A 20,931-nucleotide genomic window follows, 5' to 3' on the forward strand; every position below is an offset into this window, starting at 1 on the left:
TACATGGTATGTATGTTGGCTAGGCATATAAAGTATAGTGGGCTGATATGCAAAGGTGAAGTGGGAAGTAAGAGAGGTCAACTCAAGGTATACAATTGATATCCTCAACTGCAATTGTATGAGAAAGGACAATATAGAAGAGTGAATTGTATGTTAGCAATGTATCTCACTCGTTTGTTACAATGAGGATTACATAGAAGATTTTCCAAGGAGATGATGACATTCATAGAAAAATATGGACCATGGTTTATCCAATTCTCAACTTTCACCTACATAAGGATTCAAGGATGCTCAAATAATCCTTATAAGCTTCAAAGGTGTCCAACATATAAATTGGTGTTGCTTTAGGTAGTGAGACAATTGTCTGCATTTGACTTCATTCAGAATGAGAAGCATATACCCGGTGTTAACTTTCTTATAACACTTGGGAAAATGTCAGAGATATGCCATACAGCTTTGGTGGCAGAAACAACTAATCTCGAATTGCAATTCTATCAACTTGGAACATAGAAGTTTAGGACACTTTGATTCTTTTCATAAGATCCTCGCAGCTAAAGGAAATAAATACAATCATAGAATTGATCTAGAGGACTATTGGGTGAATCTCACTAATGAATTTGGAGTTAGGAGGAAGATGTGGTCAAGTATGTATGTGGACTTCATGAGGAAATGCAGTCTCTTTCCAATTCCTAATCAAGTGAAGGATGGTGGGAATCATATACATCCTAAATTTGAGAAAGAGAAGGATAAACCTATCCCCGCACCTAGTTGGTCACAGCCGAAAAAGACAGACTTAAATACATTGATAAGAGAAGTAATTGGTTACTCAAGAGAATGGGTAGATCAACAAATCAACAAGTTGAGGAAATAGAGTACCCCTTTAACATATGGAAAAATGGAAGATGATGAATCTTCCTTTAATGAAGATGAAATGATGAAAAGCAATGAAGAGATAAATAGCAAGGGGGAAATTCCGGTTTCTAAAAAGACGAACGATATAGCTAAAAGTTCACAAGCAAAGAACTAGGAGGTTCCTAGTCAAGAATCAAGGCATAAGAAGCAAAAGTCCAATCTCCCCAGTCCACCATGAGTACTTCACCCATTAAAGTGATTGATACACAATATAGGAAGTGAATCAATATGGGAACCAAAAATAGAGATGCTACCTCAGAGGAATTAGGATGAGCATATATCATCGCCATCAGTAAATCATAAAAATCAAGGACAGGGTTTAGCTTCTCCAACTAGATGTCATCTTGAGACTGAGATAGAAGAGAATTTGGGAGAATCCAATGATCCCAATACTAATGAAGAGGTGGATAAGGAAATCATTTCAGCTTTGAGAGGAATTAATGAGGATAAACAACTTGAAGACGGAATGGAACTACCCAGAACTCCTAATTGGTTGAAAAACAACTTAAAGAAGAAAATAGTGGAGGAAGTTTAACCAATTGAAGATATAGATTATTTCCTAGCTCAAATTGGCAAAGCTAAGGAGCAAAAGAAAGCTAAGAAATTCTCTCAAATTACTAGAGACGGTATTTTGATCACACATCTTACAAGTGGCAGTCCCAATAGTTGATAAGTCGAGGGAAGAAATCACTCTTGTGGACTATGAGACCAAGACACTTTGACCTTGGGCCATCAACAAAGAAACAAGACTTACAAGAAATTTGTGATACCACCAGGACAATTGAGGCAAGGTTTCATAAAGTTGGAGAGAAAAAAGAAAGGATGGAATTGGAATATATGAGGTTGAAAAGCTACAATGTTTGATGAACCCAATGAGGCAAGAGGATCATACATTTGTTCCACCAACATCTATTCCTCAAGAATCATTTGATAGTTATGAGACAGGCAAGTTGATGAATTCCTAACTAGACTCATTCAAGTATAAAATAAGACTGCAATATGCATGAATAGAATATACAGATTGGATGGAGTGTGGGAAGATTTTCAAATGGTCCAAGGTAAGGCAATTCCACATCTTATAGTGAAGAAAATTCCTATGACAACCTTGATTCAAGAAAAAGTAATTGAGGAAGGAGATAGATCTGATTTTGATCATTGGTATTGTTCTTTGGTGATGAAGAAATCGGAATTTGATAGAGCTAAGGAAGATTAAATTGAGATGGAAGGATCAATTAGGGAAATACAATCAAGGGCCCTTACATCAATTAAGGAATTATTGGGTCAAGAAGTCACTACCACAAGTGGTTTGGACTTAGCAGAATTGAAAGAAAAACTAAAGGTTGTTTACTTTTGAGAGGTAGAATCCATCAAAAGAAATCAATTGGATGATTTTCTTTCCCTCGTGATCTACATCAACAATTTTCATAAGCAAGAAGCTGTCTGGGAAAACATCTTTGATGCTTGTTCAAAAATCTTGGATGTGATAGAGTTTCAGCAAGATGCCTTGCCAAGTGTCACAATGGAGGAGCTTGAATTGTTGATGTCCAGATTCATCGAATATGCCATCAAAGAAAGTGATCAAGGCAACCAAATTCTAGAAGATAGTTTGCTAAGATGATTGAGTGTCATCTAGTTGTCTCATTGTCTTTTACTCCTTGTAGTTGGTGATGAGGATTATGTTCCACTTTTGTTGCATTGCATGTGATGATTTTGTTGTAAACCCTAATCAGGGCTTAGGTGGTTTGATCTTGGCCATTGATTTTAGATCAATGTTGGCCCTTCATTTGCAATAAGAGCTTTATATAAGCTCAAGTCATTTCATTTGTATTTAATATGAGAGGTTTGGAGAATTGATACTTTGATGCTGCCAGAATTGAAATAAATTATTAACTTGGGTGATTCTATTTGGCATTATGGAGTATTTGTATGGTTCTTTATTTCTCAAGTTAAAGTAAATTTGCTGAAGTAAAAAGTTTCATAGTTGCATGGAAGATATTGTTAATAATTGATGGTGAAACTTATGTTCATACCACTTGAAGTTTTTTGATTGCAAATTGCAATGTGTTGTCAAAGTGGACTTAATTAGAACTTAACTTCAATCATTGTACGTTGATCATTCATAACGTTGGTGTGCATAAGTGATGAGAAAATCTTTTATATACCTTTGAAGATTTGCACCATCTTTGCGTAATTGTTCCTAATGGTGAAGCAAAGTGTGGTTTGGTTTCACTAAGTTGTTATCAATTTCTTGCATTGATAGTGTTAGAATTAGATTCTTAAACCTTACCTCTTTTGCATTTTATTAATAAAACCTTGTTAGGATTAGGATCAAGCACTCATATTGTTAAATCATTAGTTAATCAAAATTGTGGTGATTGCATTCCTAAAGCTATTCGACCTTAAGTCGATCAATCCTAGAACAAAAACGTGAGTCCCTTTGTGTGCCTAGCAAAATCACATTAACCATTGAGTTACCCACACATCAAGACCTAACAATAGAAACCTTGGAGTCGTCTCAAATGATCATATAATTTAGCATCCGAGAAAATTTTGTTCAAGAGGGTACAAAACTTGGTATTTTATTCTGCATTGCATAGTGTCACAAAAACACATCAATGGAGATGTTAGTTGTACCACAGATAGCAAAAAGAATTTCACTAGGAGCATGCAGAAACGAATTTCACTAGGAGCATGCGGGCCTTGGGCTTAGTGGCATGCCAATGATGGATGTCCTTGGTTGTTTAGTCATTTGATAGGTTGAAGGGAAGGGAGTTTCTAATGAAGAATAGGTAGGTAATAATTCGACCAACCTCGTAGTATAATTTTGGGCATATCTTGATGTGTAAATGGTATACTTGACCTTGTTGGGATGAGGACAGACACTCAGTGTAGTATGTGATACATCAAATCATGTTCGCACTTGCTTCTTGGTGTAGAAGACTGGGTAACAGAAAGTGACCCGCAATGCACAGGCATTCTTTTTATATGAGATGCACTACAAACAAGTGATAGTTAGCCATTGTGGATGTGTTAGTCTCTCACTCTGCATATGTAACGTATTCTAGAGCTAGTCACTGTGCTTATTAGTAATTGACTGAGACATGCCCCCTTTACCAACAATTTAACCAGCATGAATGAAAAAGCATGCAGTATTTGTAGGTAAGATTTCTAACTTAACAAATTCTCTTCAATCTTATTAATATCAATCGGCATTATCAACCCATTTGACCATCATTCTATTATTGGGCAGGCTACTAGAATTTTTTATTTAATTTTAAAAAATCCACAATTAAATTTCCTTAGGCATGACCTTTGGGCAGCATTTAACATGCATGAACGTATTAACCATGCATCACTCCTCGTGAAATACAGCCATAATTTCCATTCTTGCAATGAGTGCAATCAGTGGATTACATTTAGGATTGTAAATGAAAAGACACATGCATCACAAGATCAGATTTAAGCTCTGGGAGAAAAGCTACTACTACTTCTCCATGTACTTCAATTCTATGCATTTTGTATTTTTTCAACATTTTTTACTACATGGAAGAAGTCATGCACTGAATTTCCATGTCACCTAGTTTCTTGCTGTGTCTCGAATCAACTTATTTACTTGGACCTCATTTTGATCTTATGATTAAATGCATAACTTGAGAACCAAAATACAATTAGGCAACAATGTTAAGAATCTTTATATATTGTTAAGAGCTCTTGTAACACTCAAACCTATCCTCCTGAATAAAGAAGACCATATTCTATAGCTGCTCCTATATTTTATTACTTTGTCATTTCCTGGTGTTCCTTCCACACAATAAGATGAAGATGTCATCTAAGGGCAATACAAAAAAAAAACTACCAGACATTCAAATTTATAAGTTATAGTTCTACAGTACAACAGTACAGCCCCAGCAATGAAATATCCAGGACGTAACAAGAATAAGTCTGAAAATAGCTTCTTTTATAACCAGCCAGATAAAGTTATACTCATACAAACCTGGCTACAGAAATTCCATATCAATTTTGCCAATCTACAATCAACCTAGTAGAAGGCCTCTCATATGACATACATTTGTTTGGCTGAAACTTCCGTTTTCCTGGCAAGCCAGCAGCTCAATGTTTTACTTGACAGAAAACTTAATCTTTATGTATGCTTGACACCTATAGCCACCTTTTATAAATTTTAAAATTCTTCTCCTTCACAGAACCATAGATGAGAGAAGACTAAATGGCCCCATTGCCTGGTACCAACACAAAGGACAGGTGGCAAAAATCTAATAATAAGGGGCCTATTAGTTGGCAATGTATTCATTTGAGGAGCAAATGAAGAGTTTAGACTGTTGTACAATAGTGAGCTGGGACAGGCAATTTTTCCCCTTCAATCTATCAAATACAATTCCGTAGCTCACATCATCTATTATTAGATTGTTAAATATCAAACACTTGATTTTTACATGCCAAAAATGGTCACTTCAACAAGAGTTGTAAACTAGATCTACAAAAACAGTGGCACCGTACAAAACACCAATGGGTACCAGAGTTGTTTAAAAGACGTCAAGGCAGGACATGATGACATCTTAAAATGCAAATATTATTTCTTTAAATTGGTACGTGAAAGGATTCTCTTCCCAAATGGACTACTTCGCAATGCTGGTAAATGTGGTCGGATGGCTTCAACAAAAGCAGAATGAAGAGCCCCCTGGATCCAGAAACAGAGGAAATTATTAGATTCCTCGTGAATAATCAAACTGAATAAAGAACAGAATCTATACCAAGTCTACAAAATAGTATCAGAAAATTGTTTCCTGATTCAATTGGTATGGTCCAGAGGAAAGAAATTAAAAGGTTTGAGGGGAACCTTCGAGGCATTAAGGGCAGATTGGACAACATAATTAGCATATGGATCTTGTAAAAGCTGCCCTAAACGAGAAGTACTGATAAGTTCTCGAATAATATCTGCACGTTTCTCTTCTTCAGAAAGTTTAAGACATTTTTCAACTACATTACTGCTGAATTTCTGCATAGAAAGGTGTGCATAGTGCCCTTCAAGTTGATCCATTACATCTTCAGTTGCCCATGGAATTTTAAGATCCAAAATATATTGTACAACATAGTTTCTGCAGAAAAGAACAAAAAATGATTTAGCATATCCAATTGTGAATATCTTTGCAGCTTGTGCCATCATGACACATTCATCTTAGCATCCAAGCAAGATACCATAAGCAATAAAAAACAAAGAAATCGGGGTTCACATCTTTCTGGAAATGCATAATAGCTATCTAGATTCTAAATCACTGTTTCATAACCTAAAGTTCCCAAATTACATCTGCACAACAAAAAGCCAATAGACATATTTCTCAATGTATGCTTAGGTTACCAAATACACTGAGCCCAAACACTAATATTGAATGTCAGGAAGATTTCCAAATTTGAGTATTACAGCAAGGCAATACTCTATTTTCAAATGCATAAAAAGATAAAGATATTACAGAAAAACAAGCCTTGAAACAATCCAACCTTTTAACAAAAAAATTAGTGAATTTGAAAGAAGCTTATTATGCATTACAGCAAAGACAATGCTCTAGTTTCAAATGCAAAACAAGATATAGAATCTAGATACTACAAAAGCATAAGTCTTAAAATAATCCAATCTTTTAAAATAACTTAATGAATGCTGCATAAAACCAGCCTGATAAAGATTAATGCAGAACAATTACCCAAAAGGATCCTGCGAAAGGACCAATGCATTGGCAGCTATTTCAGCTACCAAACGATTCCGCTGGGCTCCAGTTGAAAAATCAACACATCGTTGCAACACACAGCATCCATGGCGATGGGTTGCAATCTCAACACAATGTGCTGCTGCAGCATCAAAAAGAAACTGGCAACATAGAAAAGAAATTTTAATTCAATGGCAATATCACATTACACAGAACATTCACAACATTCAAGCTATTAAAATAGTAATACCATAGAAAAACAATATTCAAAAGAAATCATGGTAGAATTTGCATAAAAAATTACTAATATCACATCTCAAATTTCCTTTATGTGCAATAACAACAACAAGCCCTCATTACACAAAAACGTTAAAGACTTAAATTGCATCCATCTTCAAGTAAATCTGGCAGTCTTCAGCTATTGCTTCTAGATATTTTTTACCCCAGATATTTATAGATCCATTGTAACAATTTCTCCAATCTATCTCACTAATTTGATAATATCTTAATAGGCTAGAGAACATAATTACTCATAAAAGAGATTAAGAGGAGACTGGAAAGAGAATTGATACTGTCACCACCTTTTCTTTCTTGTCCCAATTTAATAAAGTTGAAACAACATCTATCGTAATGGGATTAGAAATTTACGGATACAGCAGCTTAGCACATTTTCTTCAATTAACTAGGAGTGATTCTCTTCAATTCAGAGGATCGGCATAAAGACAATACCACTTTGAATACCCAGCAAAAGCCCAAGATCAAATGTAAAAGATTAAGTCCAACTCGTAAACGTAACAACCCAAAGCTCTCACAATGTATGAAATGGTCCCTAAAAGGCCTACCAATAGTATTTGGCACTGAGCTAAATACTTCCTGGAAAATCTTGAAATAATTTTCTACATTCACTTTTATAATTTTATTAATGAAACTAGAAAATGCCATCATTAAATAATGAAATAGAGAGAGAAAACAATAATCAAATTTGCAATTTCAAAACTATTTTTAAATACTAAATTTCTAAATCAACATTCTAAGTACAACCACTTTAAGTTACTTTTAACTCCCAAACATCTGCACTAGTCATGCCAAATGAACCTTGAAAATCAAATTCAAGGGACTCTACAATCAACTAATTCTCTAATTTAAGCCGATCATGTGCACTTAAGACAACAACTCCTCTAACTTGTACATGGCCAGACAATTATTAGAGTTGAGCATTTATGGTAAGAATTTTGAAATGGCAAATTGATATTCACAAATGGAGACAAAAGACTCCATATAAAGGAAATTACATAACAATGTTTCTAAACGAAACAATTGTGAAATAAAGTGCAGAAATAGAAAGTTGCTAAACGAACTAATATTACAAAATGACCATTAAGTAAACATTAATAACTTTAATATCCTCCCTTAATGGTCATCCTATCAACTACAACAACTTGCCTCCTAAATTATACAAACTTGTCTAGGCAACGAGACTTGGTGAGAATGTTTGCAGTCTCGTCCTGAGTTGGAACATACTGCAAGACCATAGTTCCATCTTCAACAAGCTGTAGGATGAAATGACAAAGAAGCTCTACGTGTTTGAATCGCTCAGGGAAGATTGGATTCTTGGCAAGTTTCAGCACCCCTTGATTGTCACAAAACAAGGGTGAAGGTGCTTGAGACATTTTCATGTCAAAAAGCATCCTCCATAACCATACTACCTCACATGCTGCTTCAATAGTTCCCTGATACTCTGCTTCTATCAAGGAAAGAGCTACTGCCTGCTACTTCTTACTGGTCCATTTGACTGCACCGGTACCAAGACTGAAGACATACCCAAAAGTTGACTTCCTGTCATCAAAAAAACCAGCCCAATCTTAGTCTATAAAACCAATCAATCGAGGGTTTTTGCTTCTGCTATACAGAATGCCAAAGTCAAGTGTCCCTTTCACATATCAAAGTACACACTTCGTTGCAACCCAATGTTCTGCTTTAGGGGCTGTCATGAAACGAGATATATAGCTCACAACATAACTAAGATCAGGTCTAGTGGATGTATGATAGATGAGACTGCCAACTAGTTGCCTAGATGCCAACTCATTGACCACAGGTGGATCTGATTTGGCTGATAGTTCAACCTTTTCTCCACTAGTGTAGATGAAGGTTTGCAATTTGTCATCCTAAACTTATTCAACAAACTCCTGGCATACTTCGACTGAGAAATGAATATGCTACCACCTGCCTACCAAACCTCTACACTGAGACGATAATGCAAAAGTCCCAAATCTATCATATCAAATGCTTGACACAAATTCAGTTTGATTTGCTCAAGCAATTGTGCTGCATTACCAATAATGATGATATCATCCACATAGATGACAAGAAAAATGATGCCATTACTAGCACTTTTGACATACAAGTTAGGATCTAAAGGACTTCTCTGAAAGCCCTGTTCAACCAAGTACTGATCAATCTTGATATACTATTATACCATGCCCTAGGGGCCTGCTTCAAGCCATAAAGAACCTTCACTAGTTTGCATACCTGGTGTTCTTTGCCTGCAACCTTGAAACCTTGAGGCCGCATCATGTAGATCTCTTCCTCCAAATCACCATTAAGAAAGGTAAACTTCACATCCATTTGATGGACTTTCCAACCAGGCTGTGTTGCAATGGCTAGAACCAACTGGATGGTGCTCATCTTTATTGTAAGAGCAAAGGTTTTCACATAATCAATGCCTTCTTTCTGTGAGAAGCCTTTAACCACCAACCAAGCTTTGTATTTATCAAGTGTTCCATCAGCTTTGTACTTCACTTTATAGACCCATTTGCAGCCAATGAGTTTCTTCCCGGATGGAAGATCTAACAAAACCCAAGTGTTATTCTTTAGAAGACTATGATGTTCAACTTCCATAGCCTATTCCCATTCAAGTTTACCTTTCACCTATGAATAAGTCTGGGCTCATATACACTCTGAATGTTGGCCATAAGAGCAAAATTTATTAGAATAATATCTTTCTCTTTGTGTTATTAATGGTCATTTAAGTTGTTTCTAATTTCGCCTCTAGTGAACGATTGTTTCTTTTAGAAACATCGTCTTTGTAACTCTATTTAAAGGAGCTTTGTCTCCTTGATTAATTGAACAACATCAATTCTTTGAAATCCATTGCGTGTCTCGCATTGTTTTATGGTATCAGAGCCTTGGTTATTTTCGAAATAATTTTTCAATTAAAAATTCGTCATGAATTTTTAACAGTTTTTTTGAAAAATTTATTTGTTTATTCGAAATTGCTACTAGGGTTTTCTGGCTATTTTCTGCCCTCTCCCGCGACCCGTCTCTCCTGCATTTCGCGCAACCACGCGTCGCATTTTTTCCCGCCTGCAGATTTTTCTGCCATTTTTGTACGGAAATCTGCATTTTCGGCTAGGGCTTTGACCCTCCAGATTCGGTCGAAAAAAATTTCTGAGTACAGATTCGTGGTGGGTTTTTCGAGACCTCAACTGGGTCGTCATCAGAATTTTCTGGGTGCCTCGATTTTCGAGCCAACGGATCCAAATTCCGACAGCAGATTCGTTCTGGGTTTTTTCACAAGGATTTTTGGGTTGTCTTCGGATTTTTCTGGGTCAGCCAGAATTTTTTTCTTGAAATTCGTGCCCGTCGTACTTCATTTTTTTTAAGTTTGTACCTGCATCTGCCTCTGTTTTTGCATTGGGATTCGAATTTATTGAATTCTGTGCCAACGCCTCTTCTCAGTTTTTTCGTTTTCCGTGTATTCGGAAACGTGCAAGATGGCATCATTGACCAACTTGATGTTGGAAGGCAGTCAAGTTTTGTGCGCTTAGCATCTTCTCAGTACCTCGTTTTTCGTGCCTCAAAAAATGCAAAGATGGCTTATGGCCATCGATGTTTGTTTCAGTTTTTAATACTTTTTTACCTTAAAAAAAAATTCTGATGGGTTTCAATATTTTTTCCCTTAAAAAAATCTGTGGGTTTTAATAATTTTGTCCTAAAAATTATCTGTGGGTTTTTAAATATTTTTTGTCCCTGTAAAAAAAAAAAATCATGAGGGTTTATGATTTTTTCCTCAAAAATTGTACTTTGCTGCAGTCTGTTTTTAATCGCACCTGGAGTTGTTGTGCGAACATCAGCACTAGTCTCTTGTTTGCAGTCTATTTTTCGGGCATCTTGCTCATCTGCAATAGTTTGGAGGGTTTGCCGATTTTTTCCTCAAAATCGTGACAACTGTTCTTAGTGTGTCTCTAGTTACAGGGAGGAACAGTTCTCCAACATCAGGTTGGACGGTTGGTGTTGTTTTGGGTATCTCTAGAAGTTCTGCAATTTCTGGGAGGGTTGGTGGCAGACTCATCTCAAGTGGCAAAGTTAGTGGCAGGCTCTTGTCTTCTGTTGCAGCATGTTCTGAGAAGAAGGGGGCAGCCTTCTCTGTTATTTCTCTTGGTAATTAGAATGATGACCATTAAGGGAGGGTATTAGAATAATATCTTTCTCTTTGTGTTATTAATGGTCATTTAAGTTGTTTCTAATTTCGCCTCTAGTGAACGATTGTTTCTTTTAGAAACATCGTCTTTGTAACTCTATTTAAAGGAGCTTTGTCTCCTTGATTAATTGAACAACATCAATTCTTTGAAATCCATTGCGTGTCTCGCATTGTTTTAAAATTGCTTGTGTTCTTCTTGTTCTTTCCTCTAGAAGATCTACCCTCAACAAGCTAATCATCCCGAACATCACCGATAAGCTTTTCCCACAACTTAGGACGGAGAGCAAAACCATCTACTTCCAAATCAAATGTATCAACATGACTTGGGCTGACTAGAATAAAATCATCTAGATGTTGATCCAAATTATCTTGAGGAAACTCTGGTGGAACAATGCCATGCCTAGGAGATTCCACAACTTCAAGTTCAGAATCATCAAAATCCCTCCTTTCAGCAAAAAAGACCCAACTTCTTCATCAAAAAGCACATCTCTAATAAATGTGAGTAGATCAATGTCCACATCAATCAGCCAATAGGCCTTATGATTGTCATTGTAGCTTGTAAGCATCAACTTTTGACTTTTGGAATCCAGTTTAGTTCTCTTGGCAGCTAGAATGCAAACATATGCTATCAAACCAAAAACTTTGAAGTGGTTGAGTTTTGGTTTCCTCACAAACCAAGCTTCCTCAATAGTCATCTTCTTAATGGCCTGTGTGGGAGACCGATTTAGAAGGTATACTGCAAAATTTCTTAGGCACATTCTTGTTTTCTAGCATACACCAAGCCATCTTTGTTATGGTTCGGTTCCTCCGCTCAACAACACCATTCCGATGAGGGGTATCGGGTGTGGTAAATTGACACTTGATACCGTGTTTAGCGCAAAAGTTTGTGAATTCGATGGAACAAAATTCACCCCCACTATCTAAACTGAGAGTTGTGATTTGATGTCCTAACTCTTTTTCAACTAATGCTTTAAACTTTTGAAATTCATTAAGCACATATGATCTTGCTTTGAGAAGAAACACCCACATTTTTCTACTAAAATCATCGACAAACAAAAGAAGATACCTAACATCAGTGATCGATGTCGTACTCATTGGTCCACTAACATCTACATGAACCAACTTTGTCCAATTGAGAATGGAGTTTGATGCTTCTTCCTTGCTTGGCAAGCTCTACATACACCATGTGGTTGTTGTTGAATCTTAGGTAACTAAGAGAGATAAGATAGGTTGAGATGCCCATACCATTGATGCCAAAGAGTGTTGATGGAAGAACTCTTTGCAGCCATTGCAATCTTCTGAGACTCACCAATATCAACTAGCCTGTACAATCCATGAGAGGCCAACTGCAATTGTCTTCTTGTACTCCTTATCAACAATGTGGCACTTGTGTGCACTGAAGACGACATCCAACTTCGGACAATGTCGCATCATCTGACTAACCAAAAGAAGATTGAACTTCATGCCCGAAACATAGTATGCATTAAGAAATATGAGATTCCTCCCACCAGAAGTAATCTGAACATTGCCCTTGCTGACAACTGTATACTCTTAAACACCTCCTAAGATCACAGAATTGGAGAAAGCCTTGTACTCTGTAAACCAATCTCTTTTGTGTATGAAATGTCGAGGAGCTCTAGAATCAATGTACCAAGCAAATGATTTAACTTGGTCTTTTGGCCATAAATGCATAAAAGGCAGACTCCTGCTTAGTATGCTTTGCAACATTGGCCTTCCGCTAAGACCCTCCCTGGTTGGATTTTTCATCAATCAACCATTTTTTGCCCTGTTTCTTCATGTGGCCAAGCTTTCCACAATAATGACACATGATAACTTTCTTGGACTTGTCCTCAGTTTTGTTTTGTCCTTTTGGCTGAAAGGACTTGCCTTTGCCTTTGCCTTTATCTTTGGCTTTGGCAATAAACGCTTGTTTTGCAATGGATGGTTCGGTACAGCTCCCAAACTGTTGTTTCCATGCATCCTGCTACAAAAACTTATTGCATAGGTCAGCCAACTTCAGGTCAACATTCATGGATGTAATGTTGAACATTTCAATTAAGTGTTTGTAGGATCATGATAAGCTTTTCAACGTTATAACCACCATATCCTCTTCTTCCATCTTGCGACCAATAGCCTCCAGTTGATCACGAATATCCTTGATCTTCGTAAGATGCTCTTGCAATGACATCTTATCATTCATCATGATTAAAACTAACATATTCTTTAAAAAGAATGCTCTACCCTGTTTGACGTTTCATGAAGATCCTTCAGATGCATCCAAATCTCCGCAGCTATCTTGCCAAACAACACTTTTGCAAGCATGTCATTGGTGATTGACAACTTAATGAGCATAACCGCTTCTCGATTGCACTCATCGAAATTGTCCTAGTCTTTTCCTGTCACCGAGGGACAAGCAGTTTTACCTAGAACAATCTGGTCTAGACACTAGTATTCAAATATGGTCAGCATGAGTTGTTTCCACTTGTTGTAATTTTTGTCGTTGAAACGCTAACTGCTTTCCAACATGATGTTGGTCAACAACACCATCCCTCCCATATTCCAATGCACAAAAAATGAGGTAAAACAATAGCAATGAAACAAATTTGATTATTTTGGTCAAAACTTTGGCATGTAGCCCAAGGCACGGATCCTAGAGCAAAAAAACTAATTTTATCCAAAAATCAGTCAAAAACAACAGCCAGTTTGAGAAACCCTAGCAGTTAAAACTTCTGTCACATGCCCAAAAAACGAAGTCACAAATTCTGAAAACCCTAGCCCTTGTCAGGAAATAACACTTGACAAGGAAACCCTTGTCGAATCAGAAAACCCTTCTTCACAGAAAACAAAAGACTCTTGTCAAAACAATGAAGAGTCGCAGGAAGAACTGCACACTGGCAACAAACCCTTATTGCAGAAAAATGAGCAGAACCCGTCAATGCGAAAATAGAACTTGTAGAGAACTTTCTTCGCACATGGAAAAACACATGCACGCTGACAAAAATGTCTGTAAAAACGTCATGCACCAAAGAGAAATCCAAAACGTGTGGAAAACAGCAAAACCACTGCGGTAGGAGGAAAATACAATCTTTGCAGCAGCAAAAAAAAATGCGGCAAAAAGAAAAAGAATGCAACTAGAAAAAATGGCATGGCCCTGAAAGATTTTCGTGTTCCACAGAAAGAAAAGGCGCCCGCAATGAAACCCACGCGATTCTTCAAAAAAACAACACGAAATAAAACATGATTTCACACTTCAGAAATTCTCTACGAATTTTCGAAATCCTTCTACAAGTTGCTTCAATTTGCCTTATAAAAAAAAATTGTCATAAATACCTTAATTTTATTTAGAAAAAAAATCAAAAATAGAACTTTTGAAAATAAGTTTTCGGGCTTAACCACAAATTTAAAAAAAAAAATTGCCAAAAAAAAAGGTTTACCAGCTCTGATACAACGAAATGGTAAATTGATATTTCAGAAATGGAGATGAAAGACTCCATATAAAGGAAATTACATAACAATGTTTCTAAACAAAACAACGAAACAATCGTCAACTAAAGTGCAGAAATAGAAAGTTGATAAACTAGCTAACATTACAAAATTACTATTAAATAAACATTAATTACTTCAATAAATTTTACAAACTTAAAGAATTATAATAAAAGCTTCATTTCTCTGTGCTTATGATTGGAAATAAGAATATCTATTCCATTTGCAAGTGTTGATCAATTTTGTGTTCTTCCTGCCACATGTTTGGATTTTCAAATATATATCGATATGCCATCCCAAACCACTTGGGCGGCCAATGATGTTAATGAAGGCTCCTTATGGTCATATTATTCAATAACAAATCCTTGATTCCACTGCTTGTGAATAAGATAAATATGTTTTCATATCTTCAAATGATAAAGTTGGTATGGAAAAATATTTTGCATATCTACAAATCATCATCATCATGTTCTAAACTTTTCCATGTATGTAAATTTGTTCATCTTGATTCTTGACAGAAAAGAAGAAAAGTGTATTTCTTTTCGAACATGATCTTCTTGGAAAAGGAAATACACCATGGTGGCAAACAAATAATTGTCGTATCCCAAATTACAAAGCCAATCTCATACATACCCATGCTTAGACACAAAAATTGGAAAATGAAATCAGACACAAAAATATAATCATTATTTTTTCACTTCAAACATCACATTAAAAATGGTCTAGGAAAGAGTGAGCATGTAAAAGAAAATCTGATAAGCATCCATTTGTCCAAAAAACCTTTGCACCCTTCAGTCTATAAAATATAAAAATACTTAATTACTAAAAATATGTTAATGATAGATTTGAAATTTACATGTTACTATGCATCTATAAGTTTGGCACATATGCATTACCATGAAATAAAAAATCAAAGCACATAGATTGCCAAGGGGTAAGTGGTCTGTTTTTCAAATATAGCACCATTTATGCTAACTCTATGGATTCCAGGATTTCACTTGACTCACCACTGAGCAAACAAGAGCTCAAACAATCGGACATAAATATCTCTTGTTTTGCTTCTGCATATATTTTTCAAAAACAGTTTATCCGCAAACAAATGATGTGACAGGAAAGAAACTTTCAGGATCTGTATTATTTCCTTAATAGTTACATAATTGATGACACATTCTCCTTGACTCATCACAGGAAATGCCTTTAAAGCAAGGGATCTACTAAAATGTCTCACAAAAATCTCATCAAGTCTTTTTCCAGCATGAAGGAGAATATACTGCAGGCAGTCACTTGATCCTCTCAATCATGGTTGATCAGTTCAACAGTGAGCTACAGAGTAACTATTTTGCAGCAGCTCAATAGCCATTACAAGTTTCTTAACGGCCTCAGATGTCATGACAGTTTAGACTTTTCCCATCTTATTCACCATCTCCATTTTGTCTTGCAAATGGTCTGCATTGACATTCGAAGGGCTCTTTAGACTTTCCAAAGTTTCTTTCGCTCTCTAATCACCCCTCGTACATTCATTATTTTGCACTCCTTCCTATTGTTCCTATAGAATTTGGTTTATGCGAAGAACTTTAATTTTAATAACACTGCATTTGGGTAGTTTTTTTTGGATGTGCAAAACAAATCATATTTCTAACATAGATCTTTTATATATAATGAATTTTATAATATATACATCTAGATAAAAGAGTTGGTCCTGGTGAAAATGAAAGACGCTAAGAAAGATGGGAGCCACCTAGGAGGAACTGGAAAAACTCAATTTTGACAGCCTCTAAAGACAATCCAAGTAATGTAGGAGTCGGAGGTATAGTTGTGTAGGAAAGCTTCTGATAAAGTCCTATAGGCAGTGGCAGAATTTGCCTTGCAAAAGTTATTTGTAATGGAACAAAATTATGAGATGCCTCTCTGGTTCTTAAGATATATTAAATGGTATACTACAAGGAATTATATACAAATATACAACTGGGCTGCACTCAGCTGAGAAAATCCAAACATGACTGGTAAGGTGTAAACACAATCCATATAGTGAATTCCATACTCATTTTACACAAATTATACCTGACATATTTCCCACTTTTCACCATAGTTGAGTTGTGTCACAACACATTTTTTTTGGACTAAATATATTTCATTTGATTATGTTGATTTAAAACAATTAAAGTTAATTATGTTGATGAAAGATATATTGACATGTATAATATTGGATTTTATTTTAGGGATTATAACAAGGACTAATGTGTTAGTGTTGTTTTTATGAGTGTGACAGATAGGTCAACACACCACAAGGGAGAGAACATTGTCAGGAGAGAAAGATCCTAGCTTGTTGAAATCGTACGGTTGTGATGGAACACACAAAAACTTAGACATTATTCAGTGTCTTTGTGTGTGAATGGTGTATTCCTTTTCATGGTTGTATGAAGAAAGTATAGATTATTTTTATTATTAAAAGAATAGAAATTTTTTAAATCATTCTATTTTATTCTCTTATATGTTAAAAATTATCTTTTGATAAAAGAGAGAACTTTCTTAAATATTAAAAAGTTAATAACATTGGTTACAAATTAATGGAGTGGCTAAACTTAGAATTGGGGGGAGGTATCTCGATTGGGCGGGGGCAAATAGTTGTTCTAGAATCGAGCAGCATGGGGGCCCTATGAATGCACACTGAGGGGTGGGTCGGCTCCTACTATTCACCAGGGAAGTGAAGCAGGGTGGTTATTCTAGCTTATTCTAGCTATCTCTAGCAGGTTAATTAATTCACGGATCCTTAGAATAGTAGGGCACTGATGCCATTAAGTTATTCTAGCTCGATTCTAGAACTATTTTAGCGTTACTCTAGCCCCCTACTATTTGAATGAAGTGTATCCAGGCTAAAGATAGTCAGGGAAGAAAGACGTATCCACTCTTAGTGGGGCATGAAAACGTTCAAAGAAGACTCTTTTGAGGAGGCGAGCGAGTATAATGGGGGGCATTTTGTGTCTTCGTAAATTGGGCATTTTTTTGGAGAAATAAAAATATGAAGGTGGGAAAAAGAAGAGGGGAGGCAAAGAGTACGCAGAAGCTGAAAATCTAGGAGAAGATCACCATTGCAGGACAAATTATGGACTATACCAAAGATTGAAAACAATCATTAAGATAAGTGTTTGCTTAGTTTCTGTAATTTGTTTACTTTGTTGCATGAATATATCAATGGTTTGCATTGTCAGTCATATATGATTAACAATCTGCATTTTATTTCCATGATCCATGGGTATTAGAATATTGTTTGAACAACGTATTTCGTGTAGATGGTCATATCATGAGTTTTTGATTGGAAAACGCTCAAGACTTGGTCCCTCCAACCTGTAAATACTCTTGCTTTCTTTCCATGACTTGGTGATAAGATACAATCTTACATTGATCTACAGATCAACCAAAGACCCTCTATTTTACATTTGCATGAATGCTACGAAAGCTTTATCACCAAATCCATTATGTGCATACCCTGCATGCATTCCATATGTTTGTGCGCCTTGTTTGTGCTTTCACTTTTTGCATGCAATGTATTTTAAATACCCATACTTTGTTTAGGAATACCATTTTGGCATGAGTCGGTAGTTTGGGTAAGGTTTGCAAAAGTATGGCAGACTCTTGCTTGTTATGCTTTCTGATAAATTTCTGAAGCCTTTTCAAAAAATCCATTTTATACTTATTTGTTGCTCTCCCATTATCTCCTCTTGTCAACAGTTTGAACTTTGAATACTTGTCATGTTTTCATATTTTGTAAGCATGTCTTTCCGAGCAGTTTCAACACCAACTTTTGTCAACGATCCCATAACCTTTGATGGATGTCTTTGTTCTATTCCTAAGCTCCCATTTCGGCACAGGTAGGGGAAAATGCAAATCTTCTATTTCTTTTATTGCTTTCTTCCACCATTGAAGTCTTGATACGTTTGTATTTTCTTCTTTCCATGAATCTCTTCACAGGCATGTAAAATCCAGTAATATCTACCATGGTTTTTGAATTGTTTCACTCTTCAACAATGTCAGATCTCTTGCTAATTGTAGTTGTTGGAATTAATGGGTTACGACTACAAGTCGAATGTCTATGCTTCCACATTTTGCATGCATGTTGAGCAGATCTTAGTATTCATTTTAATTCTATTTTTATATAGGTGTCCTTACCCTATTGCAAAAATATCAATTTGAAACAAGGAGAATTTTAGGAAAGGTTTTAGTTTTCATAATTATCATTTTCTATTCAAAGCTCCTACTTTGGCTCAAGCTGGATGTACATGGTTAAAGTAACTGATCAGATTGGAAACTGATTGTTACATTTAATAAAATAGTTAGATTACTGTTGACGTGTATTTTATACACCATCATACACAGAATAAAATACCAATAGGCATCTTATCCTCTCTTGAGAAAAAGCCTCTAACTGCTGAAGATTCGCATAAAGGATCAGTTAGGATGACTCCAAGGTTCTGGTTAGTAGGGTCTCTACGTGTGGACAAGCTTCTAGCGGTATGATGTGATTTGCTGTTTCCTTCAAGGGGTCTTACGCATTCCGAAAGTTCAAGATTTTACTAAAACTAAAGAAACTTTTCAAAATAACAAAAGAGTAGGGTTTGAAAGAGGTCTAGTCTAATCTAACCCTAAGAATGACGTCGTGTAGACAAGACTTGGCAAGATTCAACCAATTTCAATTTTGCCATAAGGTAACAACTCTATTGAAATTGATGCGATCTTCTAAGGTAACAAAATGATATTCAATGCATCAAAGATCAAAGACACTACCACGAAGGTACATATCCAAGATACAATAACGATTGAAGATTAAGGGACTCAAAGTATTCTCCAGTCGACCACGCAAGGCGTTCCTACAATCAGCAAGAAGCTAGTGGTATGGAAAGCGAATCCTACCAAAAATCAAGTCTCACACTATATCCTTCAAATTAACACACTACTTTGATTGAGCATGATTCAAGTAGATTAAACAACCATGAAGATAACCAAGAAAGTTGCAACGAAACACCATAACTTCAATATTTTATTGATTTCCAAGTCATCATGTACAACAATTGCTTGAATTCCTCTCTTCAAAACTCAATCTTGCTACAAAATAAAATTGCTTCTAACTCTAATCTCTCTAATACAATAAACTCTCTGATATCTAACCATTTCCAAATGAAATGAAAAATGGGGGTATAAATAGCATCCCCAATTACAATGAAAGGTCCAGATCGAAAGTAGATCAACGGTCAAGATCATGACACCTAAACCCTAATTAGGGTTTGTTACAAATGGCCTCCTTTTTACTGAACAATATTAAATACATAGCCAAATATTAAATTTGGCACAAAAATCTAGGAGACATAAACCAATGACAAATAAGATGCCATGTCATCTATAACAACCTTTCATCTAGAATCTTATTCCCTTTCCAATGTTCTTTTTTGGCATATGCAATAAATCTTGTCACGATTCCTTCGATTTCTGCAATTGGAATCTCGGGAAGATTCTTCATACTCTCTTCCAAGTGGATGACCTGATCGAATGCATCTAGAAGAGCTGCGTCCCAAGTAGATTCAAGTTCCTTTGTTCTTTCAATCAAGAGCATGGTGGCAAACATCTGATCATATTGTTCATCTGTAACATTAGCGTCCTTGCAAAAGATGACCTTGATTCTATCCTCTAATTCCTGCATATCCACATCTGTCTCGACCTCGATCCTTCTGCCAAGAATGGTACGAAGTACCTCAAATACTCTGTCCTGGATCGGATTGATCACCTCCTCAACTTGGCCACATCTAACACTGATGTCCTCGAAGAAAACACTCTTCATATGGAGTAAGGTTGACCACTGAAACAAACTGTGAGATTCTCCATCCAAGATCTTCTCTTGCGCTAAAACTTTCCTTGATGTGTGTCTAATTACCTTCAAGACAGGAATGATGACATCTTTGGTATGGGCAAATGCAGCTACTGTTATCATCAAATTGTGGATTATCTCAAGAACTTGGATAGCTTGATGAATAATCTTCATCATCCTTGTTACAAATTCTATGGCCACTGTATGAGACCTATCCATCCAATTACTTGTACGTTGGACCATGTTCCTGAATCTTTCTGCCTCACTGATTGATTGAAGTGGAAGTGCTTGCACTGGTGATCTAGCTGGATCCTGACGTCCCAAAGGTTCATTGATGTGACTGAAATAAGTCCTCCATGCACCGACCTCTCTCTCAAGCTTTCTGTTCTTCTCCATTTCTTCTCTAAGCTTGTCTTTCAATGCCTCAAATGAATCGGTGGCGTCATCTAAAGTCTGCTCTGCTGTAGATGGTCCTAGCTCAA

The 20,931-nt window shown here is 36.2% G+C and overlaps 1 protein-coding gene across 6 annotated transcripts in view; it reads right to left on the bottom strand.

Annotated features, from left to right (window-relative positions):
• Positions 1-4,742: 4,742 nt before the first annotated feature.
• LOC131054391 (uncharacterized) overlaps positions 4,743-20,931 on the bottom strand; it is a 51,228-nt gene continuing 35,039 nt past the window's right edge. For all 6 annotated transcript variants that reach the window (XM_057988906.2, XM_057988904.2, XM_057988908.1 and 3 more), the window contains 3 exons: positions 6,627-6,790; positions 5,768-6,026; positions 4,743-5,608 (listed from right to left, as the gene is read on the bottom strand). In XM_057988906.2, coding sequence (XP_057844889.1) covers positions 5,501-5,608; positions 5,768-6,026; positions 6,627-6,790 — 531 coding nt within the window. In that variant the 3' untranslated portion in view covers positions 4,743-5,500. The remainder of the gene's footprint in view (positions 5,609-5,767; positions 6,027-6,626; positions 6,791-20,931) is intronic.

This window comes from Cryptomeria japonica, chromosome 3, assembly GCF_030272615.1.
Source record: "Cryptomeria japonica chromosome 3, Sugi_1.0, whole genome shotgun sequence".
NCBI classification, from domain to species: Eukaryota; Viridiplantae; Streptophyta; class Pinopsida; order Cupressales; family Cupressaceae; genus Cryptomeria; species Cryptomeria japonica.